General features: G+C 32.3%; 1 protein-coding gene across 2 annotated transcripts in view; it reads right to left on the bottom strand.

The window, feature by feature from the left end:
- Positions 1 to 1,391: 1,391 nt before the first annotated feature.
- LOC129965971 (monocarboxylate transporter 9-like) overlaps positions 1,392 to 20,232 on the bottom strand; it is a 45,058-nt gene continuing 26,217 nt past the window's right edge. For both annotated transcript variants that reach the window (XM_056080285.1, XM_056080286.1), the window contains exons 3-5: positions 16,124 to 16,267; positions 11,161 to 12,654; positions 1,392 to 2,572 (exon numbers count right to left, since the gene is read on the bottom strand). In XM_056080285.1, coding sequence (XP_055936260.1) covers positions 2,409 to 2,572; positions 11,161 to 12,654; positions 16,124 to 16,267 — 1,802 coding nt within the window. In that variant the 3' untranslated portion in view covers positions 1,392 to 2,408. The remainder of the gene's footprint in view (positions 2,573 to 11,160; positions 12,655 to 16,123; positions 16,268 to 20,232) is intronic.

Here is a 20,232-nt window from a genome sequence, read left to right on the forward strand (position 1 = left end):
TTATTTTTACTGTTTCTAATCTAGTGGTATTTAAATGTGTGACTGTCCAAAATAATCCATAAGAAGTATTAATACAATATATTCAAAATTTCAAATACATGTTTATATTTAAAATAAAAGTCGTCCAAATACTTCGGTTTTAAAACATCGTCGCAGGTTGAAAAGAACATTCAATGTATTGTTTCCAATTCTAAGTATATCATAAAAACAGTACAATAGACTCTCTAACGTCGATAGTCCAGTGAGTCTGACGTACTTGGAACATGTTATTTGGTGATGAATCATTCTTTTCTGTTAAAATTTGAAGCCTTCACGCTTTCATTATATGATTTTTCTGTTTAATGTGTACATACTCAACATTTTAATATAATATTTTCTCCCCAAGATAATGCTGCCTCAGACCAACATACAGGATGATAATGAATGAATATCTCAACTTTGTGTCTGTTAAAAGAAAACATAAGTAATGTTCATTTCAGTGTCACAAGATTACTACTTTTGGACGATTCTACCTTATTAGGGGGGCGGTGGCCTGGTGGTAAGGTCTCGGCTCGTGAGCCGTAGGTTTTCTGGTTCGACACCCGATTCCACTGAAGAACCGTCGTGTAAAGGGGTCTGTTGCAGGTAAAATCCGGCAGGCCAAACATTCTCCCGCTGGTGTGGTGTAACATGGAGAGGGGGGGGATGCTAGCTCATGTGTCCTCCTCGTCATCTGACCGCGGTTCAAAATGACGAGGTCCGTCACCAAATAGCTCTAGTGTTGCTTTACAACGGGACGTTAATATAACTAAACTAAACCGACGATGACGATTGTACTGAAAAAGGCCCTCCTTTGAACTCTGGAATGTCAAGCACTTGATATTTTGAATCCCGACCTACAACATCATTCAACAAGTTTTTAAAAAGCAATGAAAATACTAATACAAAATCATGTATGATTGTTGAAAAGCAAAAATTATAGAATATTTTTATTTTGTGGTCACAACCAATTTTTTATAAACTTTCTTCGATTTATGCGGGGGCCGCGGTGGCCTGGTGGTAAGGTCTCGGCTTCGGAACCGGAGGGTTTCAGGTTCGAGACCCGATTCCACCGAAGAACCGTCGTGTTAGGGGGTCTGTTGCACGTTAAATCCGTCATGCCAAACGTCCTCCCGCTGGTGTGGTGTGAAGAGGGTGCCAGCTCAGGTGTCGTCCTCGTCATCTGATCGCGGTTCAAAATGACGAGGTCCGTCTCAAAATAGCCCAAGTGTTGCTTTAAAACGGGACGTTAATATAACTAGTTAGGTGACTAAGGGGTGAGACTCAGAAAGAGTAGCGCATCTCTAGAATTCTTCTTCGTCATTCTTTGATCTTGATTTCCGCTCCATTATATACTTTTTCGTTCAATTCCCCCCCCACGTGTATGTGAATGTCGTGTCGTTTCTGATCGTACTATTTTAACACAAAATTGTGTATTAATTGTTTATATGGGTAGTTCAAGACAAAAAAAGCTTTCAGAAGTGGCACAAAGAAAATTTTATATAATATCATTAAATGTGACCGAGATTATCAACCGTTTTTAATTTCAAAATGTTATGATAATGTTAGTTTAAATTAAAAAAAATTCTAAATTATTTTATTGTGATTTAGAATTTTTTTTCTATAATAGTGCGAGTTTTTTCCGTCCTAAGTTCATGAATAATTCGCACTCACTTTATTTTAAATGTAAACTTCTCCTTTTATCTTTTCTCTCACCCCTATTTTAACTAAATAAACATGTCTTGACGCATGCGCAAGAGTACGGACGGTTTTCAATTCCGTGAATGAGCAGTACAGTCTTGTTTTCCATCAGAACTCAAAAATAGCAATTGAAATTGAAATACAAAACAGCTATATGTGTTCAATGTTAACCCTGCCAGAAATACGAAAGATATCGATAATTTATCCCACAATTTTTTTTGCATGCCTGGTATAAAGCTTTGAAAAGATGCAAATATGTGTGTATGCCGACACATGATATTTTTTCTGTTAAAAGGCTTTCAAAACGTCACATCAAATATGCTGAAAAAAATTTATTTTTGAAAGTGCTTATGATGAACCCTTATAACTGTCTAAAATTTAAAATTTCAACTGTTATTTGCAATTTCTGATGAACAACAAGACTACACTTTGTTTTGTTTTCTTTTAATAGCCTAGCAAAATTGGGATATTCATTTATAATCGTCCATTACGGTGAGGAGAAAATGTATTATTGTTGGCCTACATATGTCCCACACATAGAAAAAATATATTATTGCACAATTCAGCGATGTTTATATGTTCCTCTACAATCCAAGAGGTGTCCCATATGCGTTTGATTAGAGAGTCTCTACCATATTGATGGATAGGCAAGTTGTTCAGTATTTAATAGTCCATACTAGACGAATGAGCTAAGATGGTTGTTCCAGATCTTCGTTCCTGCTTTCTTCAGGGTGGAGTGGGTCGTTCTTCAAAAAGCACTTCTTCAGGAACCAGGCGACAGAAACCAGTATGGATATGGCACCCAGGAAGAAGAACATGTTCTCGTAGGAGCCCAGGATGGAATAGAGGTAACCTAAAGGAAAGACCATGGATTATATAATTCTTCTTTTTTTTAAATAATAAATAAAAAGTCTTAAGTCATTATCACAAATAAATTACTGAAATATAAGAATCAATTGATTAATCTTGATTGCCTTCAGCTTTGGAATGCATCTTATTAATGGAAGTTAAAAAGAAATATGAATAATTATGATGAAAATACTGTAGAAATTTAAAAAATTTCTATAAAAAAGAAACTCTCAATGATCAGCCGTTCTCTCTATCCAAATATTAAAATAATTAATTTAATAATGTTAACCAACTTATATGAAAATCGGTTTATCAGGCTAGATGAAAAGGCTATATTTAATATATTGTACAATAAATATTAAGATTTCTATATTTCAGACATAAATGCAAATTTGCGAAATCAATGGGCGAATAAAATTGGGGACTTCAGCCCAGTTGTTTAAACTGTGGAATCTATCAAGATTTTATTTCGTGATATCTTTCGAAATTGGAGGAGAGGACAGCAGACGATTATTGATAGTGTGTAGTTTGAAATTATGAGCTTTTATCTCAATTGATAATAAAAATGAATGTCTCTCTCTCTCTTTTTGTGTATCTGTACGTGTGTATTGGCGCTACATAGGCCATGCAATTGGACCTACAGCTATAGATAGATCTACACATATATACTTTGGAAAATAGTAGTGTGCATCTTGAAATAATATTTTTATAAATTTTACTTGGAATTTTAATTAAGACATTTTGGAATTTTTCCGCGATAATTTCCAAATATTTTACAGCACAAAAATGATTTTAATATCATCTTAAAATTTAAAAAAATCACCCTTTCAATGACACCATCTTTTTGAAGTATAAGCTTTTCAGTATGCTCCGAAAAGCGTTGATATAGCCGAAATAGGAGCTATATGAAATATAAAAGATGGACGCTTCTATTTTATTTAGCAACTAGTCGCCTCTGGCAACCAGATGGTTTGCCGGAGATTTTGCTATACTTAATTTCAATTAAAACTTTGGTTTGGTTCAGAGTTTAGCGCAAGAACCAATATGTAGGTCATGCTGAACCAAATAAGATTATTAAGTTTATTGTCTAACTCAAAGTTTGACAAAAAACAGTTTCTATTAAAATGATACAAAAATAACTATTAGTAAAATGATGATAAATTACAAAAAGTCATAATAAAATTACTATAGTAAGTTCAAAGTAAAAAATAAAATCCTACAGATTTTAAAAAGAAAAAAAAGGTCCATATAACAACGACAAAAACATTGCTGTTGTTTTGAAGTAAAACTAGCCCTGAACATTAAAATATGGATATGATAAACTGTTGCTGCACAGTTACAATGAGGTCACATAGGCAATTATCATTTAATAAAGGATGTTTATGTGTGAATCTAGTGTGACCTATTCGCATGCAGATTAACACCGTATCATGTTTTCGATGATTTAAAGAAGGCCAATTTTTTTACAATAGGCTTATAAGTATGAATTTGTTTAGAGTTTCCAAATCCCGTTGAGTTTGCCAGTTGATGTAAAGACAGTGCTTTGTTTGTTTCTTCAAATCCCATTCAGGTTTGGTGTTTCTAAAAAAAAGTGTTGTAGATTTGGCGCTCTTATCAGCTTGCTCACATGTTCCCACATGGGATGGTATCCAGTAGAATAAAACTGAAAGTCTCGAGAGAGAATCTTATAATACAAATCTAAAACCTCAAAAATAATCGGATGAGTATGATTTTGAAATAATTTTAAAAACTGTAAAATGCTTAAAGAATCAATGTAGATAATATAGTTTTCACTGCGTCTATTTAAAATCTCCAATGCATGTCTATTTAAAATCTATCTTAAAGAATCAATGTAGATAATATAGATTCCACTGAGTCTATTTAAAATCTCCAATGCATGTCTATTTAAAATCTATCTTAAAGAATCAATGTAGATAATATAGATTCCACTGCGTCTATTTAAAATCTCCAATGCATGTCTATTTAAAATCTATCTTAAAGAATCAATGTCGATAATATAGCTTCCACTGCGTCTATTTAAAATCTCCAATGCATGTCTATTTAAAATCTATCTTAAAGAATCAATGTAGATAATATAGCTTCCACTGCGTCTATTTAAAATCTATCTTAAAGAATCAATATAGATGATATAGCTTCCACTGCGTCTATTTAAAATCTCCAATGCATGTCTATTTAAAATCTATCTTAAAGAATCAATGTAGATAATATAGCTTCCACTGCGTCTATTTAAAATCTATCTTAAAGAATCAATATAGATGATATAGCTTCCACTACGTCTATTTAAAATCTCCAATGCATGTCTATTAAAAAATCTATCTTAAAGAATCAATATAGATGATATAGCTTCCACTGCGTCTATTTAAAATCTCCAATGCATGTCTATTTAAAATCTATCTTAAAGAATCAATGTAGATAATATAGCTTCCACTGCGTCTATTTAAAATCTATCTTAAAGAATCAATATAGATGATATAGCTTCCACTACGTCTATTTAAAATCTCCAATGCATGTCTATTAAAAAATCTATCTTAAAGAATCAATATAGATGATATAGCTTCCACTGCGTCTATTTAAAATCTCCAATGCATGTCTATTTAAAATCTATCTTAAAGAATCAATGTCGATAATATAGCTTCCACTGCGTCTATTTAAAATCTCCAATGCATGTCAATTTAAAATTTATCTTAAAGAATCAATGTCGATAATATAGCTTCCACTGCGTCTATTTAAAATCTATCTTAAAGAATCAATATAGATGATATAGCTTCCACTACGTCTATTTAGAATCTCCAATACATGTCTATTTAAAATCCAAAAGCATACAACACTGCAGTGGTCTCAGTAATATAAATGGAACAACAAATATAAAGCTGAAAATATGAAATTTTATCAAGAACCACAGCTAGGGATTGCAATACCGGGATACCGAATACCGGTATTTTGAGCCATTTCTACAATTTTGAAATACCGGTATTCACAAGTTTAAATACCGGTTTTTCGATATTTACTAGAAATTTTTAAAATTCTCTATACTATATGTTCAGGGATCCTCAACATGACAAAATAGCATATGTTTTTGTTTTATGTCTCCCTAACGGGCGAAATTAATTAGCTAATAAATGGCTTAATTAATTGCTTAAATCTAAATTAGCGAAACATGGATTATCCCTGAAAGAAAATCTTGTATCCAGAACAACTGATGGAGCAACAGTTATGAAAAAAGTTGGAAAGTGGATTGGTGCAAATCAGCAGTTCCAGTGCTATGCACATGGAATTCAATTAGGACTAATAGATGTATTATACCAAAAAAATAAAGAACAGAAGAATCCAAATACTGTGGATATAGAAATTTCGGATTCCAACTTTGAAGAGAGTAAGAGTGAGAGCGATATTGACAATGAAGATAATGACAATGTAATTGTTGAAGAAGATATTGCTAATGAGGATGAAATATTAACCTATCAAGAATTGCTTCCTATAATTTATAAAGTTCGAAAAATTGTTAAGATATTTAAACGTTCCTCTATAAAAAGGATATATTACTAAAATATATGCTAACTGAAAATAAAAGAAAATATATGTTAATATTAGATTCTGAAACACGTTGGAACAGTTTACTCCTAATGATGGAACAATTTTTGAAACTGAGAAATCTAATCCAAAAAGCAATAATCGACTTAAACCTGTAAATTAATTTTTCAGATAGTGAATTCGACTTAATATCCAGAACTATATCAGCTCTACTTCCAATAAAACTGACTATTGAGGCATTATGTCGGAGAGATTCTAATTTATTAACAGCTAATGCAACAATAAATTTCATGTTGCAGTCACTGAAAGAACAGCACACATCACTATCTAAAGAATTACATTGAAAAATCGCACAGAAGAAAGGCATATCGAAATAGAAAATGTCTAATGGTATTTAAATAATTATAATGATTTTAAAAATGAAAATGAAAAAGAAGAAAATAACCAATTCAAACCTGATTAAGTTTAGAGTAGATTTTCTTAAAACGTTTTACTCACAAACCTATCCACATTCAGAATTCGGTTCAATTATCGAAGATTATGATGTCACTACTGTCGATAGTGAAGCATTATGTTTTTTACGATCACATTTCAAAAATTTGTAATAGTACCACAGACTGAATAGTGATATTTACACTTTTTTTCTGATTTAAATAAATAAGATGTTCCTTTACTTTTTTGTGATTATATACTGTTATAATTTATAAGTTACAAATTATTTTTGTGATGTTTACACTCTGTAACAAAACTATCAAAAAAAACAAAGAAACACCTGTGTTTTCTTTCTTTCTCTAAAATTTCTAACACCGGTATTAAAACCGGTATCCCGGTATTAAGATCTAAAAAATACCGAATACCGGTATTGTAATTTTGGGCCGGTATTGCAATCTCTAACCACAGCCAATGAAGCATGAATATATGTCTTAGATCTATCAATATAAACAAGAATGAAGGACTGATAATGAGTCCTTTGATAATGATGATGATGATGAGTCCTTTGATAATAATATTTACTGAAGCTTCATAAAGTTTTTACAGCTAGAAATTGTTGATAAATAATATCTGCCGTGTCCGATTTTAGTTAAAACTTCATGTCCATTATTCCATCCAATTATCAGACATTAAAGTAGTGTTATTATAATACACTCCCATATCGTCTGACCATTGTTCGTATGAATTTTTCTAACGGAGACCACTGCCATGACAACTTAGCGCTATTGTGTCCGGTTCATATCTAAATTTATTTAGCGGTATTGTAAGTCAGTCATCTGACTCTCCGACCCGCCACGAAGGCACACGGATTTGAACCATAAAACTGAATGACCGGACCGCCGCAATAGCAACACTGGCGGGAACTGTGGTTGAGTCTTAAGGGTCATCACCGGCCATAGTACAAACCTCCCCGAAGGAAGTACGTCCCGTCGTCGATGGGAGGAGTCAGATCCCCCACCTATTTGTGTACCCTCCAGGGTGGCGAGATTCAACTACCATACCGGAAGCATCTCATCCTCATTTCGAGGTGCCCCCCCCAGGGGTTTATAAGCGGTATTGTATTTACTATTGTATTATTATATTAGCGGTATTGTAATTTTACTTTTTTTTATTCACCCTGTAAATTACATGGATATTAAACAGGATCCTTCTTTTGCTTTCAACAATGGAAGGAAATCACGCAATCAAATATTGAACGAAATATTGAAACCGATTTCGATTTCAAAACATTCACATTCATTTTTCATGCACACATTTCATTTTGCACAACAATGAAAATGTTGTGAAATATACATAAAAATAGGTTTTTGGTGTAAAATATTTTGTATAGGCAAATGACGGCTACGGTCGTATATTTTTTAACGATAATAGACAAATGACGACTATAGTCCTCCAGTTATTAGCGGTATATATGAAAATTATACCTATAGGCAACCAGTTGTTTATGATATAGTGGCTACAGTCGTTTTGTATGCATGCTTTTGAAACAAAAAAGTGCATTTATGAGCATGATTTTGAAACTGAAGGAGTGAAGCAAATTCAAACTAATAAGAAAAGCATTGTATGCTCTAAATTTGTAAATGTTTTTAATCGGAAGCTACCATATTGAGAGCCGGCTTCCTTGCATAGGGTAGCGCATCTTCCCCGTGATCTGGGCGTCCCGGGTTCGAGTCCTGGTTCGGGTGTGGTTGTTCTTCATCTGTGTTCTATCTGTGAGGTGTGAGAATGTGCCCACCTGTAAAAAGGGGTTGTGCAACCGAATGTGTGAGTTTAATCTTCATATGAGCTAGAAGTCAGACTTCTGCCCTCGGGTGCTCAGGGGTCTTTACCCTCAGAAGCTACTGCACCACCTTTCCGTGATAACGCGGACACGACATCCTCACCACATGGAGAAAAATTCTTATTTAAAATAAAATAATCACTGTAGAGGATAATATTTTTAAGTAATCACAATCTGACACAGAATTGAAATATCAAATACATTTTAAATAATTAAAATTTTGGTAATATCAAAAAACTAACATTCTCTAATATAAAGAATGAACACTTTTAAATGCAACGACAATCAAATGACTAGAAAAGAAAAGAGATTAAGAAAATATCTTATCATTTAACAAATTATTTTGAGATATAAGATAAAGAGTCATTTATTGAACCACGGAGAAGGTAATTTGGAAGTTTTCTTTAGCTAATGCGCTGTCATAATTTTGTTTTATTTTCAAAAGCTGCTAGCTCCCAAGACACATTTCATTAAATAAATACCGGAAAGATAACCTCGGATAACAATAAAGCACATAGAAATAAATTAATTCTGAAAATACGTAATTATTATTCTACTGAATCCGATTTATTCAAGATTCCAAACAAAAAAATTAATAAATTTAAATATTTTACAATGTTTATAGCTTGTTAAATGTATATACAATGAGATATTAGTGTTTCAATTAAAAGATTAAAACATGTGGTTAGCCTTTAGTTTGTACACAATAAGTAACCAGTTAAACTTGAAAAAATATATATATAAATGGGAAAATGTTAAATTCGCCAACAAAAAAATTCCATATTTCACATATTTCAATGGTTGTGATATACAGGGTGTTTATAAAGTCCCGGATCCATTTTGATGTTTAATAACTCATAAAATAATAAAGATAGATTAAAATTAATAACATAACTGGTTAAATAGACTCAAAAAGTTTCATGGCCCTTGTCAATGAACTTCCACGTGTGCCCCCTTCGTCGCACGGAAAATATCAATTCGATAGTCAATTTCACGCCAAGTAGCGACAAGCATGTCGGCATCCACAGAGCCATTTGCGCACATTATGGCGATTAACAATGCCAGAAACATGAAAGGATGCTTCATCGGAGAACATTATGCTCTTCAGAAAATCAGCAGCATCTTCTATACTCCTTAGCATTTCTGTTGTAAAGGCCATCCTCCTAGGCCTATCGTTCGGTTCCAAAACTTTAACAATTTGAACTTTGTATGCATGCAGTCTTAATTTTTTCTTAATAACCTTGTACACCGTCGAAATTGGCATATCCAATTCTGTTGCCGCTGATCTCACAGATATTCTAGGATTGTGTAAAAATGTCTCTCTGACACGCTCAACATCAAAATCACTTGTGCAAGGACGTCTGGAACGTTTCTTATCTTCGATACTTCCAATTTCTAGAAAATTCTTTTTCCACCGCAAGATGCTGTTTTTGGATGGAGGATCTTTTTGGTAAATTCTTCTGAAATTTCTCTGTGCTTGCACTATCGATTTCATTTCTATGAACCACCATAAAATCTGTGCTTTCTCTTGTGGTATACGCATTCTCCTTAATATCCACTCGAATAAAACATTACATACAAAAGTACTACATAGAACAAACACATCAAAAGTAAACATAACATTGCAATAGTTGCCAAAAACAAAAGAGAGAAAAATGCAATTAATAAGCAGACAATATTTAGAAAAGTACAGATATTTAAACTGGAAAATGAAATTATCTGAAAATAACCACACGTGCAGACGATATTTACAAAAGTAAAAATATTCAAATCTGAAAAGGAAAATATATGAGTTATTCCATCAATAAATGCCATAAGTTTGTTTATATCTTTATTATTTTACGAGTTATTAAACATCAAAATGGTTCCGGGACTTTATAAACACCCTGTATCTTTCTTCCGTGAAGGCATTATGCAGATTTTTTTTTAAAAAAAGAAAACAATAAACAATTATACAAAAAAAAACCAGTACAATAAACTCCCGAGTATCCAGCCTAATGTGGTGGAAGGACAGATTAGATAACAAAAAAGCCTGATAAGCCGGAGATTTATGAATTCATTTCTTTCCAACCAATTCCAGAAGACACAAGTTTTTATACCAAAGTTATCTGTTATAATACGTGTTTTCTCATTCCTTGTGTACTAAGCCCTCTACTTATATCCAGACACGTAGAATGTGAACGCGTCCCGGTGAATTACAGAAGCAGTTGCCGGTAATGTGTTGAGTTAAAAATAGAAGGCTTTGTGCTGGTAGTTTATATATATTTATATACTGAATTTCACACTGTAGGAATTTATTAGAGAAAAAGTAAGTTAAAGGATATAAACTGCTCACATTTTTACATAAATTCTGTAATGTCTAACTTCCATGCAGGAAACATAAACAAAACATTAATGTAAATCATGGGCCTAATTCTTAAGAAAATTGACTCAAACTGATTTTATTTTTCACTGATAAATGATTACACAGATATGAAACGGAAACCCTAAGAATCAAAGTGGTTTCAGGTTTTGGAATATTCCTAAATAGACGTCCGTTACATACTGATGAAACAATGAACAAGAAACAGAAAGCTTCTCTTTTCCTGTCACAACTTGTATTTTGAGTACAACATGTAAGAGGAGCTTCCAATGCAACACATTGGCCTTTCTCGTTTAATTACGATAAAAGAAAACTAGGACGAATAGTGCTGAAGCCGGATAGGCTCAAACCGGATACTCGGGAGTGTACTGTATTTCATTTCTGGAAATAAAATGGACATACTTACCAATTAAGAAAGGTCTATTAATGAAAATGATTGCTTTAGGGAAACACATACAGCCATAGGCTACAGCATGCACTTCTAGGCCTAAATATTCCACGATGAGGATTGGAAACATGACCATCGTGCAACCTAAAAGGACCCCGTAGCATCCACACACCACCATCAGACTCCAGTAATCCGTTGCAAATGGAAGACTGAAAAAAATCAATCCTATGCCTGTCATGGTAAGCATCACAAAACGAGATCGTGTCAGGTACCTCTTGTCGGTTATCCACCCCAAACACAAGCGACCGAACAAGTCGCAGGCTGTGAAGACCAGCAGAACGTCTTTAGTGTCTTCTTTCAGAATTCCATGATCCACAGAATAATCCACAATGATATTGTCAAACACGTGATATAAGAAATAGAAACTAACACTTGTAACAGTCGTTAGATAAAATGCAGCAGAAGTGGCAACAAGAATGAGAGATCGGGCAATACCAAAAGGCTTGTTGTAATTACGTTGAAATAAGGAATCCACCAAGTCATGATGAATCAGATCTTCCCCACTTCCGGAAATTCCGTCAGTCTTCGAAGCAGGCAAGGAATGACTGTCAGACACTTTTCTAGTCTCCTTTTTTGAGTTTTCACTGACAGTATACAGATCAAAAGTGCTTATATCTCCAGAGGAGTCTATAAATGCATGCTTCTTCAGAGGTCCAGCGCTGGGAATGGGCGATTTAAACTTACTCAGTTGCTTCCGTTTCGCTGATGAAACGCTGAAGCTATGACGAGCAGGACACGAATCTGTTAGATCCGATGTTTTTACTTCATCCGGATCAAATCTATTTAACACATCATCGCTTTTGGACGTGACTTCTATGTCCACAACAACACTCTGGAAGTCACTCAGTGTATCCTCAAACTCTTTTTGAGCTTTCAGCAGATCATCGCTTTCTTTGTACAGGGTTTCCTCTTTTCGCCCACAAAAAGATGATAAGGACGTATCGAGACTGTCATATGATTCTTCTTGAAAAGGTTCTACAGTACTTGACTGACGGGCAATTCTCTTGTGAAGCGTTCGAAGGAGCTCTGCTTGCAATTCTCGCTGTGGATTAGAGTTCGGATCTAGATCTCCTTCATATTCTTTTTCTGATTCAATAAAGTTATTTAAAGAAGCACTGTTTTTTCTTTCAGGTGTCACTAAAGGATAAGAGTTAATTGAAAGGGAACTCTTTTCAACAAGTGGGAGACATTCCCTTTGAACTTTCTGTTTTGGAGTGGGTAGCTGTCGCATTAAGGTTCCTGCGACAGCGACGTTGAGAACCATGCCACCCATTAGAAGAAGACAACCAGAAATTTCGTAGTTGTCGATAAGAAATTCCATGATGCCAGGAAGAATGGCAGAACCGAAGCAAGCGCCAGAAATGGAGATTCCCATGGCAGTGCTTCTGAGTTTGAAGAAATAAATGTTGATGATGACTGGCATTATGGTAGATACGAGACCATAGCCGATGCCTGTTGGAAAAAAATTAAGGAAAATTAACAAAAAAGTTTTAATACTTGAAATGAAAAATACAATTTATGAAAGTCTGTGTTATCATTCGCCTTTAATAAAAAGTAAGAAATATTTCTTAGTATAAGGTAGACTTAAATAAAAATGAGCTTAATTACAAGATGAATACAATTAAAAAAGAAGCATTTGACGCCGAATTATTAAAAAAAATATTACAATTAATGAAACCAAAAAAGACGAACATTTGAACTCAGAACACAAGAATTTTATTGCGACGAAAATCAGTTCCACATGCAGTCACCAGTGGAAAAACTGACGCTGCAAATCATATGATTCATCAAAGGCATACGTTGAGATGAGAAAATGAAAATTTCAATTATAATATATCATCATATATCTAACATAGATTCGTGCAGTAAATATTCCAAGAGATAAAGTTTAATTATCGAAATTGCATCAATGGGTTTATTTAATTCCGTTATTTCACTCAGATAAAATTTTAAAGTTATGAAAAATTTTCGGAGGATGATTTTAAGCGTCGAAAATTTGTGTTCTTTTAGGTACAGCTAGTAAGAAAATTAAATTTATATCAAGTTGAGAATGGAATTGAATTGAATTTATTGAAATTCCTAATAGGAATATTGAGACGAAATACTCAAGTAGTAGTACATGCAGTAGTGTAACAACTACAGATGAGAAGAAATGGAGATTTTATAATGCAGCTCTAATGGTGGAGATACTTTTGGAATCATTATTTAAATCAATTATTATTGTAGTAATTATTTACCATATTTATATTATGTACAGAAAAATTTAAAACACACACACACACACACACACACACACACACACACACACACACACACACACACACACACACACACACACACACACACACACACACACACACACAATGATCGGCAAAAATCTTTCACGCCCCTTAAATTCAAAACGGCGTTTCGTATAGCCAGGGAAGTAACGTGTGTGCCTATAGTAAAATGGCTATACTGAACTTATTAAGACAGTTTAGACTCCGTAAAGGCGAAATAAGAAAGGTACTAAAAATAGCTCAAAGGAGATCGCCCAAAATTTCCAATTAGAAAAATGTAAGTTATATCATAACAAAAACACAGAAAAAAGTTTACATGATTTGTAAAATTGATGGTGATGTTTGTGATTGAAATTATGAGCTTCGTGTGATTTGAAAAAAAGATGTTCGTCCTAAAATTGAAAAATGTACCCTCAGATAACCCTCCCCTATCCGAGTATATTTTTCAGATTTTTTAAAATTATTTTTATTTACTTTGTTGCTTAAGTCGGAAAAACTATACGACAATACCGTACAAATTTAGACAACTAAGTTCTTTTTTTTTCCTCTCTCTCTTTTTTAAGTCACAGAAAGTTTATAATTTTAACCCAAATGGCTCCGACAATTTTACAGAAAACTCCATGAAACATTTTTTCTGTGTTTTTATTATGATATAGCGTACATTTTCTAATAGAACTTTTTGGTCGATCTCCTTCACTTTTTGTAACTTCCTTATTTCACCGCGAATCTGTCTCAATAAATGGAGCGTGGTCACTTTACTGTTAGGTACATGTTACTTACCTGGCTATACGAGATGCCGTTTTGAGTTTAAAGGGCTTAGAAGGATTTTATCAATCAATCACCCTGTTTACATTCAAAACATAGAAAGAAGAAAAGTTCAGTAGCAGTGTCATAGCCGATTTGGCCTTTACTGAAACATTTGACCCCCTGTGGACATTGCTTCATCTATCTGAGATAATCATTTGCAGTTAAAGCCACGATAGCAATTACTAATTCCCTTCTTTGGCTCTAATATGAGATGTTTTGAAACACATGTGGGTTGCATTGTTAAACTGCCGTTGCTATGCTCCCACTTTCTATAGCATTATTTACAAAGAAGACAGAAATACAAAACTAATTCAGAACTTAGGTATTATTGTAAGATTATATTTTCAGCAAAAGACATCATGTTAACCAATCTTTACTTCAGTAGAATTGCGAATCTGTACTAGATTTTATCATTATTACGTAATTTTATAAAACTTAACGTATTTTAATTTCAATGTAAGTTATTCTTACAAAAATTAAAAAATTTATTTTTTTCAAATTTCGAAATTATTGTTAATCTTTTATACTTATACAAAAGTGGAATGAAAAAAGGTCAAATAAACAATGTTCTTCTCTAAATTTCGTACCTATTAATAAGATGGAGTTTTTTTTTAATAAATCCATTAATTTGAATTCTTTAATTCAGCTTATAAATATTTTGGAGTCATACTTAAAGTTCGGAAGGAAAGATTTTAATGGAAAAAAATTGTTTGAATCATGAAAATGAGATCATTTCTTACAAGAAAGAAATAATATTTTTACTGCCTTGTACCGTAGAAATAACAAGTGACTTTAAAGGTGATACAACTTGAAATATGAGAAAATTAAACTTATTTAGTTTCTTTCTACATTAATAAGAATATTCTACTTAATATTTAAAAGGACTCTTAGTATTATTTTTATAATTTTAACTCTAATTAATAAGAAAAATTATAAAGTATAGATTTAGAGTAAATATCTATGTTGATTTTTGGCGAAAATATGGAATGATTTTTAATCCGTATTCTTAATTTCTGAACAGTTTTTATTTTTTTCATAAAACCATTCGAACTTTGCTTTTGCTTTCATTCTGTAGAAAGTTACATTCATTTTTATATTTGAATAATTTACATTTTAATAGTTTTACGTTTAATAATTTACATACATTTTGTCTTTAATTTCTATTTTCTCAAATGATAAATTTTGATAAAATCTTCTTAATAATGCATATTTTTGTCCAACCTCAATAAAATAATTTCTCAGTATGAAGTGTACAACCTAAACAATAGTATAAGCAATCTATTCATTGAAAAATTGTTTTAATGCTTAAAAATGTTATAAAAATTTAAGAATTTCTTGTTATTTATCAAATAAAAATAGGTATTTTAAAACTGAATGGAAATTCAACTTATTTTTTTCTTCAGGAAATAGATAATATGACTTTTAAACAATTTAAAAAATTTTGAACAGATCATCTGATCTCCTAAATTTCTTTTTTAACATTTTTTTTTTAATTTCAAAAATTATTTTTAACTAATATGTTTTGTTTCATAAATGTTTATTCAATTTATTTTGTACAAAAATTCTAAAATATAAATAGTTATGATATAAAAATGAATCAAATGTTATAGAAATACTTTATTACATTTTTCCAAAATTTCATTCCGAGATTTATCACATACTTTAATAAAAAATAAAATGTTATAATTTAAAATAAAAACGATACGCTTCTTTGAATATTATGTATGTATATTCAAAATTCCCACTCGCATACCTAGTTGAAACCTAAAATAAAATAAATAATTTAGATTACACAAACAGTATTTTTCGGTGCGCCAATTCGAATGATAACTTACCAAATACTACTCCGAAGAGACAGATGACGATGTTGAACGAGAGGGAGAAGAAACAGAGACCGAGTCCAACGGCCCCTATCACAGAGCCAGCTATAACTACCGGCCGTACCCCGAAGTGCTGCCCCAGCATACCGGCGAAAGGACCTAAGGAAAGAACGTGTATTTAGTGGAAGATGCATGATACAGAGAGTAAAATTTCCTTTGAATATCATTATTTCTTCTTTAAAATCTATAATGTAGTTCCTTCTTTTATAAAGATTACCAGCAGGAGTGATCTCCAAGAAATTTCTTCGTATGCTCTCTAATACATTTGGCAAGCCAGACAACACCTTACATGGTACTGGCGTACAATAATTACGAAATATTTCCCTTTTAGCGGTAATTCGGCATTTTTATTGAATGTATCGTGTCATCCTTGGCGAGTTATTTGGCGATTAATCCCGGGATGCGGTTAATATCCGAAAATCGAATTTGTGTTTTAGACATATGTTTCCCAACCGATTCAAACCAAAATTTGACACAAAACTGCACTTGCAGTCACAAAATACCATACCAAATTTGATATATTTAAGTCATTGGTTTTTGAGTTATCGTATTAACATATTTCTAAAAATACAGACTAACAAACGGCCAACCCCACGTTGGATTTAGCTCAAAATTTGGTAAGTGTCTATGCTATAGATGTTAAATCTGTGATGGGAATTTTATCTATCAATATCGCTTCGTTTTGTAATTATTATTTTATTTTTTATTGGAACAGTCGTCCTCCACCGGGGGATGTGTAAGAAATAAGGATGAGAAGCTTCCGGTATGGTGGTTTGTTCTTGCCGCCCTGGTGGGTACAGAAACGGTGGGGGTTGGCTACCTCTCATCGATGACGGGACGTACTTCTCACGGGAAGTGTTGTACTGTAGCCGGTGATGGCCTTTAAGACTAAACCACAATTCCCGCTAGTGTTGCTGTCGTGACGATCAGGTCATTCAGTTTTTTTTCCCGTGCCTCAGAGCGGGGACAAATTAATCAATTCAGGATTATGATGATATTCGAAGAGTCGGATAGACAGACTTCCTGAGAAGGGAATTTGTTCAAAATTTGACAGAAATCTACTCATTTGGTTTAAAGATCGTGCGCCAAATTTCAAACGTTTAACTCAAAGCATTTTTGAGTTATCTTTGTCATAGAGAGACAGACAGACTTTTCCTAAAAATACGTATTTCGAACTCACCGAAATGAAACGTGTAAATTCGTCAAAATCTAGTTCAAATTTTTTGTTCATTACTGTACTTTCTCTATACTACGTATACGAGAAAATAATTTAAAAAGTCATCACTCAATGCCATCTACTTAATATTTTATCAATACATTTTATTAGAAAAATAATATTAAACCAGTGATCTTTCTAAAACTTTCACCAATAATCTGTAATAAATGTGTTTTCCCTTATCGCTCGCAAAGAACTTTGGATCTTTGGTAAGGCAGAAATATCTTGCAGGTATTGGCATACAACAGTTACGAAATATAAAATTTTGGTGTGAATCTAGCATTTATACTGAATCTTTCGTGTGATTTTTGGCAAGTTTTTTTGGGGAGGGGGGGGGGCAGGGTCATTAGTCCAAGTAAAGTGTATTTTCCAGACGATTTTAACCAAAAAATTGACTCAAAACTATAATTGTAATAATAATAATAATAAAAAACGTGCCAAGTTTAATTTGTTTAAATCATTGCGTCTACAAACTTTTTAAAAGTACAAACGATCACTTCCTTGTTGTATTTAGTTCAAAATTTGACACTTGTCTACACTATAGATGTTAAATTTATATACCAAATTTTATTTATTTAGCTCTCTTCGTTTTGTAATTACCGCGTTAATTTATATTGGAACATTCCGGGACTTCCTTTGATACAATTTTGATCAAAATTTTTGGTAAATTTCACGGAAATCTAAAGTGAGGAGATTCGTCAAAAATTCGACCTCGAATTTTGTTAACGATTACAGTATTTTCTCTATAATTTATATACGAGAAAGTAAAAAAGAAAACAAGGCATGTTGCCAAACAGGAAAACGGAAAAACTCAAACTATTTACAAAATTTTTTGAAAATATAATTTGGCTTTGAGTTGACAGCCAAGACATTCCCTCCAGCGGAACAGTGGATACTGTCTTAGAAAATTACAGTGAGGAAAAAAAAGATTATATTTATATTTTTTAAGGAAATTTGTTTTCAAAGATAATTAAAGATTGCTTAATAGCGTTTTATTAATACATGAAATCTGATATTTCATAAAACATCGTAATACGATTATCATGAAATGATTGATCAAGTCAGATAAAGCTTAAATCACTATTATTTATTCTAGTTTTAATCATTTCATAGAATAACAATCTATGCCACGTTTAAATGCATGATAATCGATATATTTCATTCAGATTGTTGTATATCTGGTTTGTTTATTCCAGATTCAAAAATGTAAAATCAAGAGTTTAAAAAGAATGTTCAAATAAAACACAATGTGTCAATAAAAAGAAATGTATTTGTTCTAACAACCATGTTCTATGCAATTCAGTGTCCCATCTTAGTAATCTTTGAAGTAAAAAATGATTTTATTGTGTTTTAATATAAATAATATTTTGTATACTGCTTTATTCTGTTAAATTGCTTGTTTTATATTTTAACTGTCATTAGTTTATACATAGAAAAACTAATTCAAGTTTGGAATTATGAATTAATTTACACATTTTAACTTAGGATATTTCATAAAATAATGAGGTATTCTATGAAATAACTGAGTTACAAATAAAATGAAACAATAACGTATCCCTTTCAAACTGTTATGAAAAATGTGTTAATATATGAGAAAAAAATGAACTGTGACACAAGAGTGTGACTACCATTAATGTCACCTATTGTTTGAAAATATCAAAACGGATTTAGTATACATAGCAAATTTAATTGTTGATAATTTCTCAAGATAACGGATTCAATGATAATATTGAATTCCTGAAATTGTGAAAACTCAAAATAGAATCTCAGTTTTTAAAAAAGTATTTCCAGAAAATATACTTATTGAATAAAATGTTCTAAAAATAAAATTTTTAAGAAGCGATAAAAAAGAACGAATATTGATATAATTATTTATTATATGAAAAATTTTAATGATTTCAAATATTTATTTATAACTGAAAAACCACATTAATTATTATTGTACACATCTGCAAAGAGGAACTTCGATCAAATGAATTTTATACTCTGGTGCTGCCATCTACCGATACAAAATGAAACTATTGAGAGAATCTTACTTAAAATGTAAGTAATTTTGGCAATGTATATTTGTTCCTTATCACCACGTACACTACAGAATGTATCTTAACTAAATTTGATAGAAATATTATATCAGAAAAGAAAAAGAATATTGTTAACAGTTCAAAATACAGAAATTAATTAAACATTCAATTAATTATAAACTAACTAAAATGTTGCCATTTTTTCAAGTAATTAAAGAGCTAAATATCGCTTCATTTTCTATACCATCTTAAAATTGTCCATCTCTAAAATAATGTCATATCTCTAAAACCAATTGCATATTTCCAGGAATTTTAATAACTTTTAAACTAGTAGGGATAGGTCACCTAAAATTTTTCTTGGTTATTCTCTAATAAAGGTGTTATTTCAGAGAAAGCCTTGCATGGCATAGGCGTACAAAAAAAGGGTGTCCCACAAGATAAGCAGCGTCTAATACTTACAGATTCAGATTGAATACGTCAAGACGAGTATTTTACTGTATAACACGTGGTGTGCCCGAATATATAAGTTGTGAAGCTTGTGTCATGAAAACGTCAAGAAATGACAAAACCCACTTGACAATTAATGTTTATTGAGAACTTTCAATACAACGGATTTTCGAAATGTTGGCCGTTTGAGAAAATGGCATGGCGAAGTCTGGAATTGAAGTTCGCAGTTGTTTTTTGTAAAATATCTGTTGCAAATTCCTTGACCTCGGTTTCAATTGCTTCTATCAAGTCGTCCACAGTTGAGGACTGTGTGACATACACTGTGTCTTTCAGACGTCCCCATAAAAAAGCCGTATGGTTAAGATCCGGGGAGTAAGTTG

This window comes from Argiope bruennichi, chromosome 4, assembly GCF_947563725.1.
Source record: "Argiope bruennichi chromosome 4, qqArgBrue1.1, whole genome shotgun sequence".
Taxonomy (NCBI): domain Eukaryota; kingdom Metazoa; phylum Arthropoda; class Arachnida; order Araneae; family Araneidae; genus Argiope; species Argiope bruennichi.